This window comes from Micropterus salmoides, unplaced genomic scaffold (genome assembly GCF_014851395.1).
Source record: "Micropterus salmoides isolate LMB-PRFRI ecotype aquatic unplaced genomic scaffold, ASM1485139v1 Ms_hic_scaffold_648, whole genome shotgun sequence".
NCBI lineage: Eukaryota > Metazoa > Chordata > Actinopteri > Centrarchiformes > Centrarchidae > Micropterus > Micropterus salmoides.
In genome coordinates, this window is record NW_024044402.1 from 1 (window position 1) to 21,840 (window position 21,840).

The following is a 21,840-nucleotide window of genomic DNA, read 5'->3' on the forward strand; positions in this document are numbered from 1 at the left end:
CAGTTATTTAGTTTTTCTTAATTTATGATTTATTGCTAACACGTTGTCTTGTTAGGTGACCTTGAGTGTTTTGAAAGGTGCCTATAATTAAAATGTACTAAATGTAAATCACTTGCTAGTGTAACCTACCAAATTAAAATAGCACATACACTTAGTAATTACTCATGCCATGACAAGGGGAATGATCATTGTAATTACAGGCAGGCTGTTGGCAACGGTCCAGATGAAGTGACAGCTGAGCTACAAACACCTTCTTGAGTGTTTCCTAGTACCCTCTGTGATGAATGTCTTTACAACTGAGCTATTGTCGCCCCAAGCTAACATGCTCACAGTGACGTTGGTGTGAATCTGGTTGCGTTACTGCAATGATCGTGCTTCTTCCTGACACTTGTCTGCTGACTACTGTTCTCACTCTACCACTCTAAGTTCTTGTCTTCAGAGCTTCTTCTATGTCTTTAATCTTTTTAATATAGATCAACCGGTATTTCTTACAACTGGTGAACAACAAAACAGGGCATTTGTTCTGACATTTTAATGTTTTAAAAGAAACCAGTGTTAACCATTGAGGACTGGAACTACATGCCACTGTCAAAATGAAATGATTGGGTAAACGGAGCAAACAGCCTCGTTTTAAAAGGAGTACAGTCCTGATAGACAGACTGACTCCAATAGACTCAGGCCTCCAGTTAATTACTGGACAGTGTCTATAAACCAAGTCACATTTCTTACGTGACGCTTTAGATCCTCATCTAAGGGTTGTGGTTGTAACTACAGAATAAAAGTTAAAGTTGGTTACAAAGCTTTAAGGAAACTGTTAAAACACTGAAGAGAGTCAGGTTCAGGTGATGTAAAAGAAGTTTCAGAGACTGATGAAGACTTATACAGTATTATTTAACAAAACTCGGCTGAGGAGATACAGTCCCAGCATACTAAGTGTGAAAACATGAGTTCCTGTCTGGGGATATGTATCCTTCATAGACCCATAGAGATTCACTAAGTGTTCAAATAGAGAGCCAGTCAGTTTGTCTGTAATGAAACAAAATGAAGTTAACCTCGACCTTGGGTTAATAAACAAATGGATAGCAATAAATCCTTATCAAGGCAGCTGCGTCAGTCAGTCGACCAAACAGGCAGAGAGGAGTGAGAGTCTGACCTATTGATTTGAGTCCCTTGCTGTCACCTTTGTCTTAGCGTTAGCTCTGCAATTGATTCTATCATGACCTGAGGTAACCTGTGACGTAGTACCTCTAACTTCCTTCACAGAGACAAATAGTGATGGTATGTTGAAATAAAAAAACAGACCAACAAATCCTGGAGCCAAGACACTTCTTACATACCTCGACATGACTGAGAAGACAAACTGAAATTATAAATCCCAGAACAGCATGGTGCAACATGTGACTCTCTCTGGTCTGGAGTCTACAGGTGAAGCTGTTGCTGTGTCTCTTCTCCACAGTCACTCTGCTGCTGACAGTATAGAGGTCATCAGGACCTCTGACTGTCTCTGTAGGTCCAGCAGAGAGGAGGTTTCCCTCACCGTCCAGCCAAAACACCTCAGGCTCTGGATACCAGCCTGCAGACTCAGTTTATTTACTCTTTATATAAATGTCCTTAAACGTGCTTCTAAATCATTAGATTGTGTTATAAAGTCAACAATGGTAAGTATTTAGTTGCCTGTCAGAAAGCCTGTTGTGCCCTCTTGTGGTTGAAGTGAAACATTGCAGTGTGGACTCCAGCAGATCTGCTCCCCTTCTTAATGATCCAGTTTGTGTCTTCATGTGGATCAAACATGTCTCTTAGTGTCCTTGTTTTTATCTTGTAGATGTGCAGTTGGTGTTTGAGGTGATGGAGGTTACCCCAGCAGTGGAGCTGTTCATAAGGAGACCATTCATGCAGAGGAAGAGGAGATGAGAGAGGATGAAGCAGTTAATGAAGACAACACATGAAGAGCAGTTATGAGCATAGATGAAGAAAACTGTCAGAGTCTCCAGGAGGATGAACTGAGAAAACTTAAAGACAAAGGAACAAGAACACAAACAGAAAGTGAATAGCAACTAAAAAATATGGAAAAGTTCATAAAGAGGAAAAAATTTGATAAAACCTCAAACACCACTATGACAGTACAATAGTTCTGCATTCAAAAAAATATTATATTATTATTGTAAATGTAAGTATCTAAGTAAAATGAGTGTTCTGTTCCCCATTGCAACTGAAGGAGTACCTGCTAGCACATCTAGCACTAACAGTAGCTAATGTTACAAAAAACACTAATGCTAGCTAGCTATGGCTACATAAAATGCTACCTAAAAAGCAAAGAAACACCAAAATTATTGCTTCCGCTACTAATGCTGCAAAAAACAAAATCTAATGTTGACTTTTTGTTTCATATGGAAACCCAACTCCAGTCTCCTTGGTGAAGGTTGCCTAATTTACTAACTACCCACTCTACAACTCAAAAAGAAGGACTTTCTGGTTATTTATACCCTACACCTGGTGTTTTTTCACATGCACTTTGTCCCTGGCCGCAAGAGGCCACACATAATGTAAAACTTAAACCCTTTGTGGAGGTGGCCATGGTTTTAATTGATCTCCTACTGCTGCCAGGCAGCCTCCACTTGGTGCTGGTGCATCGCTGCATTCTCCCCCAGCATCTGTGCCAACAATGCCACGCTGCTGCTTTCTTGGGTCCGCCATTCTCCTGACGGTTGTACTGAGGTGGGTGCCAGTGTAGCAGAACCCTCTAGCTACTTCTACTTCAGTACAGACACTGACACAGGAGCATGTTGCAAACAGTACAAGCTGCCACTCACCCACACACCTCCCAGCATAAAACTTCTGCCTGCACTGGGCCACACGCTTCCCAGCTTGCTCCCGCCGATCTCTTCTGGGCAGTTCTTCACAAACAATAACTACAGTCTCAAACTCACAGCCCCCCTGGCTGTTCTCCCTATATGTGAGTCACAGCAGGCGGCAGACATCGGAGGTCCAGCACACTACTGCACACTATTGAAGGAGATAATAATTAGTCAATGGACAGCAGCTGTGACTATTTACTCTACCTGGCTCTGCTTACCTCCCCCACCTCTCCCTACTACAGCTGAATGTAAACCACCTCCTCCACACCCTCACCTATCAACCTATGTTGTTGTTGTTTTCTGGGTGAGGAAGGGCTGATTTTACCGCTATAGTTGTTGAAGGTTGAGCTCATTTTAACTACTTTATAGCCTGTTGGGTAGTTTAACCTACAGTAATGCATCATGGGCTATAAGATCGTTATATTTTTAGCATCACTGTCCTGTAAAAAACCACATATCTCTTAACAACTCAAATTTTCATGAGCTCAGAGAAACAGCCCTCTGTTCAGCTTTGTGACAATGCATTTTCCAGCTGATCCGAGAAGGGTTTAAAAATGAGCTTAAACAGGAGGAGGCTTGTCTCAGCCTATGAAAGAACACACATCTAATATCACCACATTTGGAAACACGTGGTTTTCACTCTACAGGAACGGTATGAATAATTGCATTCTGTAGGGGTTAACATAGCTCCTGTCACCTCCTGTTTCTAGCAAAGGATGGACAGATAGATAGATAGATAGATAGATAGACGGAGTGGTCCTGATGGTGTCGGTTGCCATAGTAACTGAAACTACTTCAGCCAATAAGTGTTGCTCTTAGTTGAATTACATTGATCTTTGAGTGTGTCTCCGTCTCACACAGTAAACACATTTGATCTAGATTACACATTACATCCACTTCAGTCTGAAGATTCAATTTGGCTGCATGCATTCACTAACTCACTTACACAAACACACAAACACACACACACACACACACACACTCAGCCATGTGTCGTTATCTTTGTGAGGACCCGTCAGTGACTGGGTTCCAGCGTTTTGGTCCTCACAAAGATGTCGGACCTACAAGTATATTGGACTCCCGGTGTTCAGACCCCATGAATATAGTAAAACAAGCCCCCAAACACACACACATTAATGAGTCCCAGCCTGATGTTTTGATTGCGTTTTACTGTCTGCTACTTAGGCTGAGTGCTTTCTCTTGACTTTATTAGGCATTTTAATCATCTACACCCACACACACACACACACACACACACACACACACACACACCACAGCCACAGATAATCATAGCTGCTTGTTTGGTATGCCCTCTGTTTGTGTATGTATGTGTGTGTGTAACCTATATTTTATTTTATTTTTCTGGTTCACAGTGAGGGTTGATTGATTATGTATGTTGAGCCTGTAGCACTGTGTGTTTGTGTGTGTGTGTGTGTGTTGTCAGGAAACACAGGAGACTCGTTTCATCTTCTTCCTCGCTTCCAGCCATGATCTCACACACACACACACACACACACACAAACAAACTCGTAGAAACAACTGAGACTCCTACTGAGGGAGTACAGATGGACAAAATAACACAAACACCTTTACAATCTAATGCAATGCAACGCAAGAGTCCTGCAACACATTATACTGTTGTGAATGCACGCACATTTGTTCTGTTATACTTGTGAGGGCCTCTATTGACATAATGCACTCCCTAACCAAACATTAAACTGCTTTAACATTCAAAACTTAATCCTGAAACCAAGCACCTCAGCCTTTTAAAGCAGCTATAATTCCAGCCTGTTTATATTCCCAGGGCGTCAGATAGCTACGCTTTGTCTTTCAGTGTCTGGTACCAACACACATGGCACCCTTTAGCGCCATTGTTCAACACTAAAAGTGGGCCGCGTATAAATAACAGAAATATCCGAGTAAGGATGTGGTTCGGACGAAAACCAGATTTTCACCCAGGAAAACAAAAAGTCAACATTGATTCCTTTTCCTTTATCAAGTCATGTCACTTACAGTGGTATTACTTAACTTACATAATTTAAGTCACAGTTATTTTAACCAAAACCATGATGTTTTCATAAACCTAAACAAACTGCACTGTTTCACAATGTTAACCACTACTTTTATTTTGAAAGTCTAACTTGATGATGCATAGGTATTCTTGCTAACTTGACCGCAGAGCCCTATACATGCAAAAAACGATGCTAAGGTAGCCTGGGTGTGAAAAAGTGACGTCAAGGGGTCTTGACAAAGCGTCCATATGTGACGCCCTGGGAGGAGAACGGGTTGATTCATGTTTTTAATAATAATGGCAGCCAAATCTGCCTCACTTTAGGGTAGTTTTTTATCTGTCCATCTGAACATTTACAGTTGTGGTTCACTCAAGCGTTCTCTGTGCATCGTTTTCAGAGAAGAAGCTGTAAAAAGCCACTGTACTGTACCTGCTCAACAGCAAACAGCAGACAGGCATAGTTATGGACGAGCTGGTGAACACAGTGGAGCATTTAGCAGCTAAAGAGCTAGATATTTCCTTCAGGAGGTGGTGGAGACCAAAAACAGAGCTAAAAGAGAGCAAATATTGGACTTTCATTCATCAGGTGACACAAATACGACATTCAATATATAAACTTGAAAGGTGATGTCAGTGTTGTGTTCACATCTTGTTACTGCCCCCAAGTGGCCAAAACATCAGTTATTGCACAATTAAAGAAGTGAGGATCAGACAGAAAAGTTTTTTCCCCTGCAGGAACTCAGAGGAGAATTTCAATCCCAGGAACCAGACAGAGTTCCTGTAGTATTTAGTTTAATTTAGTTCCAGGTGTTCCGGCTCCACTATTTTAATGTATCTTTTTAGGGGTGGAGTTGGCATCCCCAACTGGTCAAACACAGACGGCCCTGCTTCTTGAACTTGTGCACCACTTCATTCATAAAATGAGGAAGGATTGTAGGATCATTATTAGGACGAAAGGTGGGCGTTTCTTGTTGTTTATTAACGTTAAAAATAAAGTAAGGAATTGTTGGACAGCTTCAAAACTTTAAAAAAAAGAGCGAGTGAGTGAGCTAGAGAGAAAAATAACGATTAGCTAGTTGTTTCATGGCAGTTACATTCCAAACAGAAATAAATAACCGTAAAACACTTTGTTGGTGCACGAGATACAAACAAAACAGAGATATACAGAATATACTTTTTATGTACTTCATCTAGTATATTGTTGTGCAATGAGGATCTGTAAGAAATTGTTTTAGTACATACAAACCACAGAGTGTAGAAACACATGGCAATATTGTGTCTGTGATGTTACCCAGAAAATCTGCCTAAAAACCAAATTATTTAATCACTCAGCGAACAGGAAATGGATTTTACCCATAAAATAGTAAAAATATCAACCAGGGTTTAAAATATTAATGATTTTCAGAAAGAAAACAAGAAAATATCTTTTCACTTAGAGGTGTGTGTGTGTGTGTGTGTGTGTGTGTGTGTTTGTGTGTGTGTGTGTGTGTGAGTGTTTTAGCTGGCCTTGAGGGGCTTACTATTGTGCTGTCAACACGCTGCAAAGCCTCATGGGTAATAGGAGAGAGATTTTTCAGATTCTTGCTTGCATCCACATACACATACACATACACACACACACACACACACAGAGAATGTAAAGTGAAAGAAAAGTGTGTTGGTTGAAGAAGTCACATTGAACACTGCACATTAAAATACAGAACACACATTAGATTCTCTGCAGCTCTTCTACTAGTACTTTCCTTTCTGCTTCTCTCCTTTTTTTCCTTTCTTTTTCTCTCCATTTCCTTCTTAATCTTAATCCTCCTCTCCTCTCCTCTTCCTCCTTTCCTTTCCCCCCGCCTTTATTCTCCCCTTAAAGCCTCCTCTCCTCTCCTCATTTCCATGTCATTTTATTTGCTTTTCTTTCCTCACAATGTTTTATGTTGATCACAAACTCAGCTCAGGTTTTGCAGCCGTCTGCTTGTTATGTTGCCTCCATATTTTTAATCAGTTGCAGATATCAGATTTTAAAGCTGTTCTTGATGCAGCTGCAGATTAAACTCTCTCATGTTGAACTTTTTATTGCCTCAAAGGCCATAAAAATAGGAAACCCCCGTAACATCAGACTCTTTCTTCTTTCACGTGGTTGCAGTGAGCAGGAACAAATCAATCCAGTTGTGCTAACATGCTAGCAGGCTAGCATGCTAACATGCGACTCAAAGAAAGCCACTGAACATTTATTTTATTAATTTTATCAATGAAGCTCAAACAAACATAAAGCACCTCCTACGTGTTTCAGTTTGTTACTTGTTCAGGATGTTGAAGCCAGTTTTGTTGCATAATGTTATCTGCTCGCTCTCCCACCAACGCCCACGTATCCTGAAACACAAAGCTCTGCTGTGAGCGCTGAGACAGACTGTGAAGCCGTCAGGAAATGTGGAGGAAGATGGAGGAGTTTAGTCTCAGTTAAAAAACATTTTTTAAAAAGCTTTGTTTTTGCTGATTTTGAAGGAAGTTTGGCCAAAGACGTTTGACAGCAGCAGCAACAAAAAGTGAAATTTAAAGTTAATTACAGAGAGAACATCACACCCGACTGACTCTTCTGATGAAACAATTTGCATTTTACATTAAAAAGACTTTAAAGACTAATAAAGTAACAAAGGTCACATTCACTCCATGGGGTATTCAAATGTTTTACTTAAGTAAACATAGCAATACAACAGTGTAAACATACTACAAGTAAAAGTAAAATAAAAAAAAATGCATGCAAAGGTTCACTTATGAAAGAAAACAAAAGTACTAGCAGCAAAATGTACCTGAAGTAAAAGTACTTATTATGCAGAATGGCCCATTTCAGAATAAAATATATCACTGGATTATAATTTGTGATGCATTAATGTGTTAATTACTTTAATGTTGCAGCTGGTAAAGGTGAAGCTCATCATTTTAATTACTTCATATACTTCAAGTTGTGAACACATTCATGCAACAATAATTATAATCTAATAATATGAATTTGAAATGTGTCCTAATGCATAACAAATACTTTTACTTTTTGTACTTGATGTACATTTTACTGCTAGTACTTTTTTTCCAGGTATCACTTTTACAAGTAAAAGAGTACTTCTTCCACCACTTAGTATATATTGTATGTGGTATATCATTAGATATACTGGGCACGTTTCTGCTTTGAGTACTTTTACTGTTATACTTTAAGTACATTTTCCTGATGATACATAAACTTTTACTTATAACAGAGTATTTTTACAGTTTCGTATTAGTACTTTTACTTAAGTAAAGGATCTGAATGCTGAACACTTTGAATGCTTAACGATTTAGTCTGTCTTTCTTTCTGCTTCTTTTGCAGCTTGCAGGTTTTTTGTTGAAAGCCAATTGCCTCTGACGCTTAGTTGCGCTGCCCCCCCACCCCAGCATCGTTACCATGGTAACCTCCCCATCAGTTTCTGGGCCAAACAGGCTGAATAAACACAGGTTGTGTGTGGCTGCAGTGATTATTATTTTCATTTTAACTTGTATTTCTGCAGCCATCAGGATCACTCTGATTTACATTCACACAGATGCTCCAGTTCTTTGGTTTACTGCCTCCATTGGTAATTTTCTGAAGTACTGCTCCATTTAAACCCAAGTTAATATTAATTATTTATCCATAAATTAGTGGACACTTCACTCTTCATATACAGTACGTTGAACTGTGTATTTATGCTTGTTCGGCTGACCTGCTGTGCACTGATTAAAAGACTCTCAAGGTTACACTAGCAATTACTTGCAATTAATTAATACATCTACTAATTAAACACTTATCTTCCATATAATTAGGTCGAAATTACAAAGCCCTTCCCAGGAAACATCGAAACGAAATTACAGACCTGTGAAATAATGTATTACCCACTTCTCTAAGATTAAGTTGCATTCTAGGTTGCAGCCATCATCGACTTAATTTTTGTGCTTATAAAACTGAACAGATTTTATAAAAGTGTCATTAAAAGAAATAGACTACTTTTATATGCTTGCTGTAAGACAATGCTTCAGTTTATCTTCTAGCTTCAGTGAACTGGTTAACACTTTTATTTGTGAGAAAGCGCAACCATAGCTTGAGACATCACAGCTTGCGTTCTTTCTAAATAAAAACATCAACTTGAAAAGTATTGTTCATAAAAGTGCGTCAGACATTTCTGAGAATGAACAAGTCGACTCAGCGGTTTATAAAACTCATCTTTATTGATCCATAATTCATCCCCTCCCTCCTCTTCCCATCAAGAACAATATTTTCTTCTTATAAAAAGCTGAATATTTACATCCTCTTTGTATTTACAGTATTTTACATGATAATGTGATCAGGACGCCTCTGCAGAGCCTCACACCTGCAAAGGTCAAGTTTACAGGAAAATCACCGCCTAAAATACCACCTGTTGCTGGGGGAAATATCACCCAAACCTCTGCTTATTGGCTGGAGTTGTTGCCGGGCAACGACAGTTTATCGGATTAATATCTGGTAGAAGGAGCTGTTTTAAATTATTTATCTTTTTTTTTTATATTTCACAAGCTGGAAAACATGAGGAGTGACTCTTTGGAGACACATGAAGAAAAAAACAGCTTAGAACAGAAGAAATAAATCTTCTATGGAAGCACAGAAAGGCCAAAATAATTACAATATTATATTTAATTATGAAAAATAACCCCATAACCAAAAAATAATAACGTTTGCAATTGTTCTGCAATTTTACAAAGTTACATTTTGAAATTCACAAATCACATAAATTCAGATGTTTTTCAAAGTTAAACATTCTTTAAATTAAGTGGTATTTACATTTCAACATTTAAATGTTAAGTAGTGATTAAATGTCACAAGTGGTTAGATTCAATGGCCTTTCTGCGCTTCCTAAGACTTTCTGTATAAGTAGTTTGGTTCCTCCGGTTGTTTCTGTAGTCTTTCTGAATATTGAGTATACGGAGTTAAATAATGAGCAAAAACGTGTAACAGAAATATGCGGAAAAAGTGAGTGAATAAGTAAAAATATTTTTAAAAGCAGGTTTAAGAGTAAGGGCGGTTCCTTAAACCTGCTTTTCTCACAGATTCAGTTCAGTGTTCAGTTGATTTTCACTAAAGATTGTAGGAAAATAAAACATATAAAGCAGTTTTATAGCAAACGACTAGTTGTTTCTAGTTGTTTTACATTTTGATAAATGTTATTTTACATTTAGCTGAACAATCTAACACCTTTTAAACGAAAACATTTGATTACTGATTGAAACTAGTCGAGTCTTTAGTGTTCAGTTACAGATCTGATGGACACAGGCGTTACTGATGACATTAACACTGTCTCCGTTATATTCAAGTGTAACTTAAGCAGCTACATGTTATTCAGCCATCATTCATGTCATAATTTCCACCTGTGCGTTTCCTGCTGTGACATCAAAAGGCCGTCTGTGAAAAGGCAGAACCAAGGAGTCGTCTGTGCCGTCTGTACTTTTAAACACATTGTTCTGCATTTAACTTCACTTTTGGCAGGAATACTGAGGATTTGTGACATATTATGAGCAAAACTGCACTATAACTCACAGAATCGTGTGGGTCTGTGAGTGATTTAGCGCGCAGTAAACTTTTACAGAGGTGACAAGCAGCTTGGAGTAGTAAAAATAATCCTCCTCTGCCTTTACAGTAATGTTTTTTACTATAAAAAAGGTCGTCTGTAAAGCTTGACTGAAAGTGAGGGATTGTTTGGACTCTCTTTAGAGATGTGAGGCTCTGGCGGTGGCTGGATTATACAGTTTAGTCCTCCCTCTCTGCCTAATGGGAAACTTTTATTCCCAAACATTCACGGTTTCACCCGCTGAGTTGACGTTTCTTGCGCCGTCACCGGCTCTTGTACAGCTCCAAACACTCCATATGTTACAGTACTGCAGGGCCGAAACACACAAAGTACATTTAGAGGCAACAGAGACGGGAAGTTTCACCGGCAACTAAACAAAAAACAAGCCAACTGAAAATGGCTGCTGGTATGAAAAACAATACTGACTGATTTCTGATTACTGTCTTCACATTCATGTTGAGCATGTTGCCCGTTGCATGTTGCCCGAGCATGTTGCATGTTGGTTTGTTTAAATAGCGTCGTTGACCTCCTCATTGGTTCAGCAGCAAAGAAAAGTCAATGCCCTCGTCGTTGCATCCTCCGTCAGTTCAATTCGACCACCATCGCGGAAAACATTAACATCCATGTTTCTGTCCGTCAAGGGGTCAAAAGCATTCTTCTGTCGCCACAGCTCCCGCCAGGCCGAGGCCGCCACGTTGGAAGCCATTTTGTACGGTCCATTTGGCGCCGTCCGTGTCAGCGCAGCCATTTTATTTATTAACCTTAAACTTTTATCTTTATTTATCTTATCATTCACAGCGAGCATCCAGATTTAAGTTTGTCTATCTGTCCGCCCAGCTGTCCTCTTTAATGTGTCCGTTTATCAGGATATGTTGTAACATTCATGTCGGACTGTTGGAGAAACTGGACGTTGCCATGACATTGGTAAAAAAAAAAGAAAAAAGTCTGGCATCGCCATTTCTGTCCTCTTGTCTCTGATGACATCACTCTGTCCTTCTTCTCAGTCCGTCTCTTTCTTCTTGTCGTCCAGGTCGAAGTCCAGCACCAGCAGTTTGGTTTCCTCCGTCCCGTTCCTGCTGCCGGCGGCGCACACCAGCCGAGTGTCGGACGCTCTGATTCGCCACACAACTCCACCTGTAAAGAAAGAAGATGGTTGATTTAGTCTGTTAACGGGTGAGTGTACAGTTACCCCCCTCGCCCCACCACTGTATGTTCGCGGCTCTGACCTGATCCCCGGCTCTGCAGCGCCACCACGTCTCTCAGCCAGGCCCCGGTCTTCAGGTCCCACAGTTTGACCGTCCCGTCGTCGGAGCTGGACAGGACCAGACCTCGGCAGAACTGCAGGCAAGTCACGGCCGACTGGTGCTTATTGGGACCTGAAGGAAACATCATCACACCGTGACCTCTGACCTCCTCAACACACCAACACATAGACAACCAGTAGCAGTGCCACAGTCAACAATATAAAACAGAAAAAAACAGCAGCTATTCACATTTTAGATTTTAATAATCAAAATACTGTAGTTCTGAATTAACTTTTAGTTTTACAGAGTTTCCGTAAGTGTTGTGTATCTGTGCTGCTGATGACACTGAAAACTGTCCAGTACAACGAATGTAAACCCAGTCCAGAGGAGCAGAGCCTGTTAATGCTACCAAGATACTTTTGAAGTTGCATTAAGTGACCACTAGAGGGCAGAAAGGGTCCAAACCAGACACACAGCCCTGAGTTGTTATTGATAACCAGTAGCCTTTTTGCAGCAGACACTGAACAATATTATCATTCATTTGGAGTCGTCCAATGTTCTCTCTCTCTTTTAGCTCCAGTTTTGGTCTCTACCAACTCCTGAGGAAAACTATCCGGCTCTTTAGCTACTAAATGTTTCACTATGTTCACCATTTTGCAGAGGTAGAAGACGTACTCAGATCCTTAAGTACTGTGTACCACACTGTGAAAATACTAATAAAAATATTGTAAATATATAGTTTTCACACTTGTGCAGGCCACTCATCTCATTCTGCCTTTGTTTCCCGTTTCCTTCCATCATTTCTTTCTACTATTTGTCCTCGTTTCCTTCATTTCTACTGTTTTACCTTGTTTCCTTCCTTCCTTCATTTCTACTGTTTGTCCTGGTTTCCTTCCTTCCTTCATTTCTACTGTTTGTCCTGGTTTCCTTCCTTCCTTCCTTCCTTTCTACTGTTTGTCCTGGTTTCCTTCCTTCCTTCCTTCCTTTCTACTGTTTGTCCTTGTTTCCTTCCTTCCTTCCTTCCTTTCTACTGTTTGTCCTTGTTTCCTTCCTTCATTCCTTTCTTCTATTTGTCCTTGTTTCCTTCCTTTCTACTCTTTGTTCCTCATATCCTTCCTTTCTACTGTTTGTCCTTGTTTCCTTCCTTCATTCCTTTCTTCTATTTGTCCTTGTTTCCTTCCTTCCTTCCTTCCTTTCTACTGTTTGTCCTGGTTTCCTTCCTTCCTTCCTTCCTTTCTACTGTTTGTCCTTGTTTCCTTCCTTCCTTCCTTCCTTTCTACTGTTTGTCCTTGTTTCCTTCCTTCATTCCTTTCTTCTATTTGTCCTTGTTTCCTTCCTTTCTACTCTTTGTTCCTCATATCCTTCCTTTCTACTGTTTGTCCTTGTTTCCTTCCTTTCTACTGTTTGTCCTTGTTTCCTTTATTTCTACTGTTTGTCCTCGCTTCCTTCCTTCCTTTCTACTCTTTGTTCCTTGTTTCCTTCCTTCATTCCTTTCTACTGTTTGTTCCTTGTTTCCTTCATATCTCCGATGTTTCCTCTCTTTCTCCCGGAGGACTGCAGCTTTTGTGTCAGTGTGTTTTAGTGCTGAGTCGACAACAAGATGGAGGTTGTCATCCACACACACACACACACACACACACACACACACACACACACACACACAGCTTTGCGCTGCTCTCATTGTTTTCTCGGACACATACACTCTCCCAGGGGGGACACTGTTCTCGCTCACCTTGCAGTGTGTGAAGACACTGTCCCGTCCTGACGTCCCACACTCGGACGGTTGAGTCGGCGTTGCCGGACACCAGGATGTTGTCACGCAGCTCCATGCCGCTGGTCAGCGATTGGTGGCCCGTCAGCGTGTGGACACACCCACCTGGACAGGACAGGTTGAGTTGTTTAAACCTTTCATTAAATGTGCTTTAACATGTTTTAAATGATTCTGATGACATGACATTAACATTTTTAATGAGACAATCAGAGAGAAAACGGGCAGATTTATAAAAACATTACAAAATTTAATATAAGGTCTCGGGGGGAGTTTGTATTTCTGTTGTTTCATTATTATTATTATTTTATTTTAATTTAATCTGATTATTTTGATGTTATAATAAGAAATGCAACTCAATTCCGCCACACAAAATAAAAACACCGCCTGACAAAGTACTTATAGTACACTGATTAGTAAAATAATACTGCAACACTGAAGTAATACGCCTTCAAACACACACAGACGTGCAGCTGTAGCTGAAGCAACAGGATGTCATAATTTACATAATCAATGTGTCTCTCTGCTGACACACAAACGTCCTTTTTTAATTTGAATAATTAAATGTTTAAATTAAAACTATTTCAACACTAATAGAGATTTATTTGAAATTGAATAAGAATGTAATTTAACACCTTATAACTCACGTGCATTACATATAATCTAAATTCTTGAATACTTTTTTTTACATGAAGTCATACCTATTTTCTTGACATTTAACAACGTATTCTAATTATGATTGTAGTGTAATTTAGGGTACGTAGTCAACACAGTTCCCTTATGTCATTGCAAGCAGTTGCCAGTTTATTAGGTACACTCAGGGTAGACAAAATATTGGAAACACAAATTACAGCCTTGAGAATTACAATAAAACTGTGACTGAACATTTTGAGGTTGAGGATTTATTGCCAGGTCGTGACTTTGTTTTCTAGCTATGCGTACCTGATAAACTGGTAATTATGTACCAAGCGTATATATTTACTAATATATAAGCTTAATTAATTTAAATTCATGTCTGGACTGAACAGAGTGATCTGTGTCTCTACCTGTCTCTGCGTCCCAGACTCTGATAGAAGTGTCCAACGAGCCGCTCACCACAAACATGCCATCAAACTGGAAAGAGAGAAGATCATGCGAGTGTTTTACACGCCTGCAACCTCCAGGGACGGACATTTTATCTCAGACACAAACACAGGCTTATTGATTATGTTGGTCAATAAATATCAGATTGGGATCAGACTAGAAGACAGTGGATGAAAAAGGCGTGAGTACCTGCAGCGAGTACACTCTGTTGGTGTGTCCCTGCAGTGTGTGCAGACACGCCTCCGTCTCGGGGTCCCACACCTTCACCATGTAGTCGTAGCCGCCCGACACCACGCGGCGCCCGTCGTACTGGACGCAGCGCACCGCCGCCACGTGGCCCGTCAGCACGTGCTCGCAGCGGCCCGTCGACACGTCCCACACGCGCAGCGTCGTGTCCCGAGAGCCCGACACCACCCTGAGGGAGAGAGGGGGAGGTATGACATCACTGCACTGTCAGCTAATCAGGTCAGCTCAAGTTTGTCTTATTAGAGTGAAGCAGAGGTCTGTGTGTTTGTGTGTGTGTGTGTGTGTGTGTGTGTGTGTGTGTGTGTGTGTGTGTGTGTGTGTGTGTGTTCATGCTGTGTGACCCAGTTTCATCATTTCTGTGTTTCTGTGTTTTTGAAGTATGTAGATGTGTGTGTGTGTTCCTGTGTATATGTATGTCATGTGTGTTCATGCATCTATTTAATATGTGTGTTCACTATGTTCAGTATGTGGCTGTATATTTGTATTTATTATTGTGTATGTGTGTGGTTTATGTATGTGTGCGTGTGTGTTGCTGTGTGTTTTAAGTTTTGTGTTTGTGTGTTTATGTGCAATTACTTCACTATATTAATGTTATGCCGGTTACCATGGAGACGAGCTGTAGGCAGTGGGCATGTTTGTCATCAGAGTAAACGTGCGTGTAAATATAAGTGGGTGTGCATAAGTGTGTTTGTGTGTGCGTGTGTGTTACCGGTTGCCGTGAAGATGCATGCAGCGCACAGTGGACGTGTGTCCATACAGCGTGTGGACACACTCGCCCGTCTCGGCGTCCCACACACGCAACGTCCGGTCGGTGGAGCCGCTGATCACCGTGGCGACCGCCATCTGACTGCACCACACGCCGCCGGAGTGACCCGTCAACGTCCGCAGACACTGAGAGACGGAGAACAGAAGCGAATGGTTTTAATGAACAGACGCATCATTCATTCTTTTAAAGGGACAGTCCGCTGATTTCACAAATAAAAGGTCAGTTACGTAACGTCCGCCTCAGCCTGTGAAAACGTAACCCTGATGATGTCATCGTGGGCTCGGAAACAACTCTCTTGTAACAAAAGTCTGTGTTAAATCGCAGGGATGCCTTTTAAACACTATGAATTACTGAATTCATACAAGCCAGGTCCAGATGGCCACGTACACATTTTCAAACAACAGTCCAAAACAAACACATCACCGATGAAAACATTTACCATACTGCTGGAGAAATCTAAATAAATATGAATGAAATAACTCTCCTTGACCTCTTTTCCAGGCTTCCAGGAGTGTCAACAATCACTTAAATAACGTTATTTAAAGTGAGCCTATGTAACATTTGCAGAACAGCGACTACAACTGACAAATACAGCATAAGGGTGAATGTTAAAACGCCATGTAGAAGTACTGCAGCTTCTTTTTATATTGTTACTTTATTTTGTCATTTCTGCCACCGAATGTTTTAATTATGTTGCACTTTTCACTGTCAGCTATCAATGAATAATTAATAAAAATGTAATAATAATACCTCTGAGTAAAAAATAAAAAAAACAATAAAAAAAAAAATCACATTTTTATATTGTCGCCTTTGAAGGAAAATGTTTTGCAACAACAGTGAGGTGCTGGTAGGTCGCAGGATTTATGAATGAAAAGTCAGAAACAGGTCACCTTTATTGTGAACTGTTCCCAGTAAATACAAAAAAGTCATTTCAGAGTGGGGTGGCCTGATTTTGATTTTTAGTTAAAACAGAAGCCAAACCAGAAAACTGAAAAATAAATAAATAAATAAATTTATCACTGTTCACTCATGTATTTCAATCATTTCTGTGTGTAATGTCATAATTAGCAATTTCACATTTGCTGAGCATAATTACACAAATCCCCCAAAAACTTAATAATAATAATAACCCAATAATCCAGATTAGGTAATGGTGCTATTTAGAGTCTTCTGGGCAAAGACTGTTTTCTACATCCAGTATATCTTTGTCAACATTTGTGTGTTTTAAATGTGTGTGTGTGATGAATCTGTGTATATAAAAGTGTGTGTGTCAATATTTGTTCTACTTTTACAGCTCCCCTTGAGGCGCATATACACACACACACACACACAGAAAATGCAGTTTCACCTTGAAGGTGTTGTAGTGGTAGTTGCCGCGGCAACAGAGGAAAACTTTTTCTGCGGTTACTGCTGTGATCCGGGCTGTGGGCGGAAGTTAAACTTCTGCCAATAAAGGTTATTTAAATTGAACTGTCTCAGAGAGGACGAGTGGAAACACACACCTCATCGTCCCTTCAGGGTATAGATGTGTGTGCGTGTGTGTGTTTTTATCTGCATGAAGAATCTCCTAACACACACACACTCACTAACACACACACACTCACTAACACACACACACACACACTAAAGGGCAGGTCCAGACGTAGGACAGAGCAGGTGTGTCCGGTTGAAGAATGTTTCACCGAAACCAGACAGAGACGCCGAGTTGGTGGGCGTGTGTTTCAGTGGTGAAAGAAGTATTCAGATCCTTTACATAAGTAAAAGTACAGACACCACAGTGTGACAGTACTCCACTACAGGTGAAAGCGAAACAGTAAAATGTTTCCTGTCAGTGTTTCACTTTTATATCTGATGTTTCTGGATTAATATTCCTGCTGCATTGATGTGTATGTTGCATTTTTACTGCTGTAGATGTTCAAGGTTGAGCTAATTTAACTGCTTTTATAACCTTTTTTAATCTACAACAATGCATCATGGTCTATAAGATCATCATGTGTTTGTAGCGTTGCTGTCCTGTGGGAACCACGTATCTCTATCAAGTCGGCTTTTCATGAGCTCAGAGAAACAGCCGTTTTTATCTTTGTGACGATGCATTTTCCATCTGATCCAAGGAGGGTTTCAACAGATTATTTAGCTGAAGGAGGAGGATTTTCTCGCTCCGTCGCTACATTAGCTGTGAGTTCTGTTGTACCTGTTGTGTGACGGGTTTGATTCTGTCTTCATCAGTGTAGCTGTGTTTGAACAGAATTTTTGGTTTTCATGCTGATACCTCAGCTGGTTCAGGCCTGTCGTGGTCAGCTGACTGCAGAAGTTTTTCATAATCTTCATATTCCGTGCCGTGGTTAGTTTGCGGTCTTTAACGGCACCCGATTTTTGACATAGTTTGCTGATTGACGTCTTTTGAGCAACATCCATCGAGCCAGGCTGATCCACCTCTAGCGGTACAATCAAAAGACGTAGATTGTTTGGCTGGTGGCGTCAGTGTTTTAACTCCTGGTGCTGTTTGTTCACCCATTTTTTACTTCACTCATGATTTTTCCAGCTTGTTTAACTCTAGCGCACGTGATCTGCATGCATGACGCAATGACAGAGCGGACAAGGTGTTTTTTAATTGTTTCTAGCAAAGTGAGTGACGTAGCCTATTCGATAATGTCGGCTCACAAATAGCTGAAAAAACAATTAAGATATTATTGTAGACAACACATATCGCACACCTCCACTATAGAGGAACACGGCGTCCTTCAATTTATCACACACACACATTCAGAATCACCACATTTGGAGATACGTGGTTTTCACCTGACAGTAATTGTAATCTGAAACGTAATGAGTAACTAAAACTGAAGTATAAAGTCTGAAGTTGCATATAAAAATGAAATACTCAAGTAAAGTACATAAAGCGGTACTTGATTAAATGTAGAGCCCACCTCTTGTGTGTGCGCGTTTGTTTGATACAGGATAAAGTAAAGAGAGGAAGGGGCGTGTGTGTACAGCTGAAATATATATCTGCTAAGAGAAAGAGTCTTTTGACAAACACTGTAGGCCGTGGATTCAAACGGAGACGCCTCAGGCTGCGGCGTACACAGATGGTGTTTAAATAACATTTCAATGACACACACGACTAACACAACTGGTCTGCCTGCTAGTATCGTTTTTTTCACCGCATCCTTTTCTATTCAGCCATCTAAGCTTTACAGTGTCATACTGGGTCATGCTGACCTACATAAAAGGCATCTTTTCTATTTTATTATTCAAATTTATGAAGCACTTTCAAGTAGAGCCCGACCAATAAATCTGCTAAATGTTGGCAACAAACACGTTTGGAGCCACGTTATCTTGGTGAGGGCCAAAAAAACCACACATAACAAATGTGTCGGATTTTAAAATCACAAAATATCAAAATCGGTACCCGTCTTAAAAATCCCATATCTGTCGGGCCTTCAAGTTCAAGGGTTGCGACTAATGATTCTTTCCATTATCAAATACTGTGTGGATCATATTCTTGATTAAAGTATTTATCGTTTTGCATTAAAAAATGTCTGTAACCATGTCCCACAGGCCAAGGTGACGTCTTAAAACGTCTTCTTTTGCCCGGTCAGCTGTCCGAAATCCAACAAACAAGACAAAGAAAAAGGAAAGAATGTTTTTCCATTTTTGCTTTAAAATAAATTCCCTAAAATGATTATTAGATTATCAAAACAACTACAGATTAAATTTTCATGTCTGACAAACTAACAACAGGAATCATTAAACACTGGAAATTATAAAAAATAAAAGTTCTGCTTGAACTGATTCAAAATAAAAGCACTGCTTCTAGAAAGATAAGAAATGCAACGCAATTCCGCCACACAAAATAAAAACACCGCTTGACAAAGTACTTATAGTACACTGATTAGTAAAATAATAACTGCAACACTGAAGTAATACGCCTTCAAACACACACAGACGTGCAGCTGTAGCTGAAGCAACAGGATGTCATAATTTACATAATCAATATGTCTCTCTGCTGACACACAAACGTCTTACCTTGCCAGTGATGGCGGACCAGACTTTGAGCGTGTTGTCGTCGGAGCCGCTGACAATCAGGTCGCCGCTGAGCTGGAGACACGTGATCACATGATCATCGTGACCTTTCAACACCTGCAGAGAGAGAACGTTTATGTTTACATATCAATACACGCTGGCCAGCTGAACCAGGGTGCACGTGACTGAGAGTGTAGCGTACCGCGGGTTCTCGTGTGTCCCCCTTCCTCCAGTTGTTCTCTATACGGTGTTGTCTTATGTAGGCCGATTTCCACGGACTGACAGCGACGCCCGGCCGCACGCACTTCCTGCGACGAGACGCAGACTCTGATACACCTGTGGAGAGACAATTTTGATGACTGATTAATAATTTAAGTAAGAAAAAAAACAACAACACTATTTTCACTGAAGTTGGCAAAGCTAAAAGTATGTTTAATTTTAAGAGCTATGTCAGCTCACACCCCATCAGAGAAGCTAATTAGCAACCACAGTTTTAGCTACTGAGTCTTTAGTTGGACTCAGTTTAATTACTGTGTTATACGCTAACATTGGCTAATGTAGTTTCTACTTGTAATCTAAGCCAACTTAAGTGTAGTTGGCAAAGGCAGAGTGTTAAAGACACTTTTGATGTGGGAGACCTGGGTTCAATCCTCCACCAATGTGTCCCTGAGCAAGACATTTATCCACTAGTTGCTCCATAGGTGTGCTACTTTATTTAGCAATTGTAAGTGGATAAAAAGCGTCAGCTAAATGTGTAAATGTAGTAACTTCTATTGGCATGCCTGGCTGTAGTAGAGTTCCTACTGTAAGCTAACATCAGCGCTATTTCATTATTATGTAACAGGCTAATGCATTGGCTGCATTTGTATTCTCACTAACGCCAACACCGTTCCCACTGGTATGACACGGGTGTAGTGCAAATACAAATTAGCCTTATTTATGAAGCTGGTGAGCTGCAGTTAACACTGGCTTCATTAGTATGGCTGTGTCGTGGTGCTAACACTAGGTCTCATTGGTATGGCTGCTGAGTGCTGGCAGTGAATCTCGGCTGACTGGCACAAAGCCCAGAGAGAAAAACACACACACACACACACACACACACACACACACACACACACACACACACACACACACACCACAGAGCCACTGCATTGCGCTGAATGAAAGAGGAGTGACTGAGTGTAGCCGTGTTTGCATGTTACACTCAGGTTAGAAAGCACTATACAAGCTAAGCTCCCGTCTTGTATTCTTTTACTGTACATATTTCCCCTGTGAAAACACACCAACAGAGCCCCAGCCGAGGCAGCATACGACGAACTCTCACAGCCACAACGGGAAATACAACAAATTTTTCAAGGGTTTGGAAGAAGATGTGCCAAAACAAACACTATGAAAGAGCGATAGAGAGAGAAGAGGAGAAAAGGAAGGAGCCATGCACAGTTAATGTTATTTTAGAAATAAGTCTGGTAAAATGATATATAACAAATATATAACAAATCCTATAAAAAACCCAACAATGTATTTATTTAAAAAGGGACAGCGCACATTAATGAACACCAATGATGTAAATATGCCAGATTTAGCCAGAAGGCTACTTTTCATCTGTAGCCCCCGGTCAGTAGATACTGTTATTAGGTGATCCTGATAACAATATCTATCTTATACATCTGTAATTGTTCTGTCTGTCCAAAATATTTACTAGAGCACAAAATGAAATAGTCCCCAGCTGTAATTCACTATTTTCTTTGTTTGTATTTTTGCCTTATAAAAGTCACATTTAAGACATTTTAGTTAAGTAAAATATATATATCAGAATCAACTTGTGTCATTGTGTTACATTAGGGAAAATACACTTTGTGTCATTAAATCCACCAAATTCACAGAAATAATATAACAGGAGTGACCTCGGTATCTTAAATTGTATCTGCAGCTTTAATGGGCTTGAGGCGCAAGCCACAGACAGGAAGCACTTTGAGACACATTGTTGGTTTTGGTCTTTTCAGGGGATTTGTTGACGCTAAGAAAAACAAATTATAAGACCAGACTAAACCTACAATGTTTACATTATGTTGACTGAGTAATTGCGATGTTCATATATAATTTAGCCATAATTATGGATCCCTGGCAGAAACAGATTCAAGAAGGAAAATAAGTAAAAAGGAAATGACAAGAGAAGACATAAGACAGCCAACAACAAGTCAACCAGTACCAGTGTGTCCCCTATATCACTCAGGATATGCTGAATTACGA

The 21,840-nt window shown here is 40.2% G+C and overlaps 1 protein-coding gene and 1 long non-coding RNA gene across 2 annotated transcripts; both read right to left on the reverse strand.

Moving 5' to 3' along the window:
- Nucleotides 1–1,309: 1,309 nt before the first annotated feature.
- Nucleotides 1,310–2,984, reverse strand: LOC119890987. The gene is made up of 2 exons (XR_005442381.1): nt 2,811–2,984; nt 1,310–1,869 (listed from the first exon to the last, which is right to left on the reverse strand). It is a non-coding gene; the product is annotated as an uncharacterized LOC119890987 (long non-coding RNA).
- A 6,084-nt stretch (nt 2,985–9,068) lies between these two features.
- Nucleotides 9,069–20,010, reverse strand: LOC119890988 (F-box/WD repeat-containing protein 7-like; the record flags this gene model as incomplete). Its single annotated transcript, XM_038702353.1, has 8 exons — nt 9,069–11,594; nt 11,687–11,836; nt 13,437–13,580; nt 14,519–14,585; nt 14,745–14,970; nt 15,511–15,692; nt 19,594–19,707; nt 19,793–20,010. Coding segments are annotated over 8 exons (1,235 nt in total), but the record flags the coding sequence as incomplete, so codon positions are not given.
- Between the last annotated feature and the right edge of the window lie 1,830 nt (nt 20,011–21,840).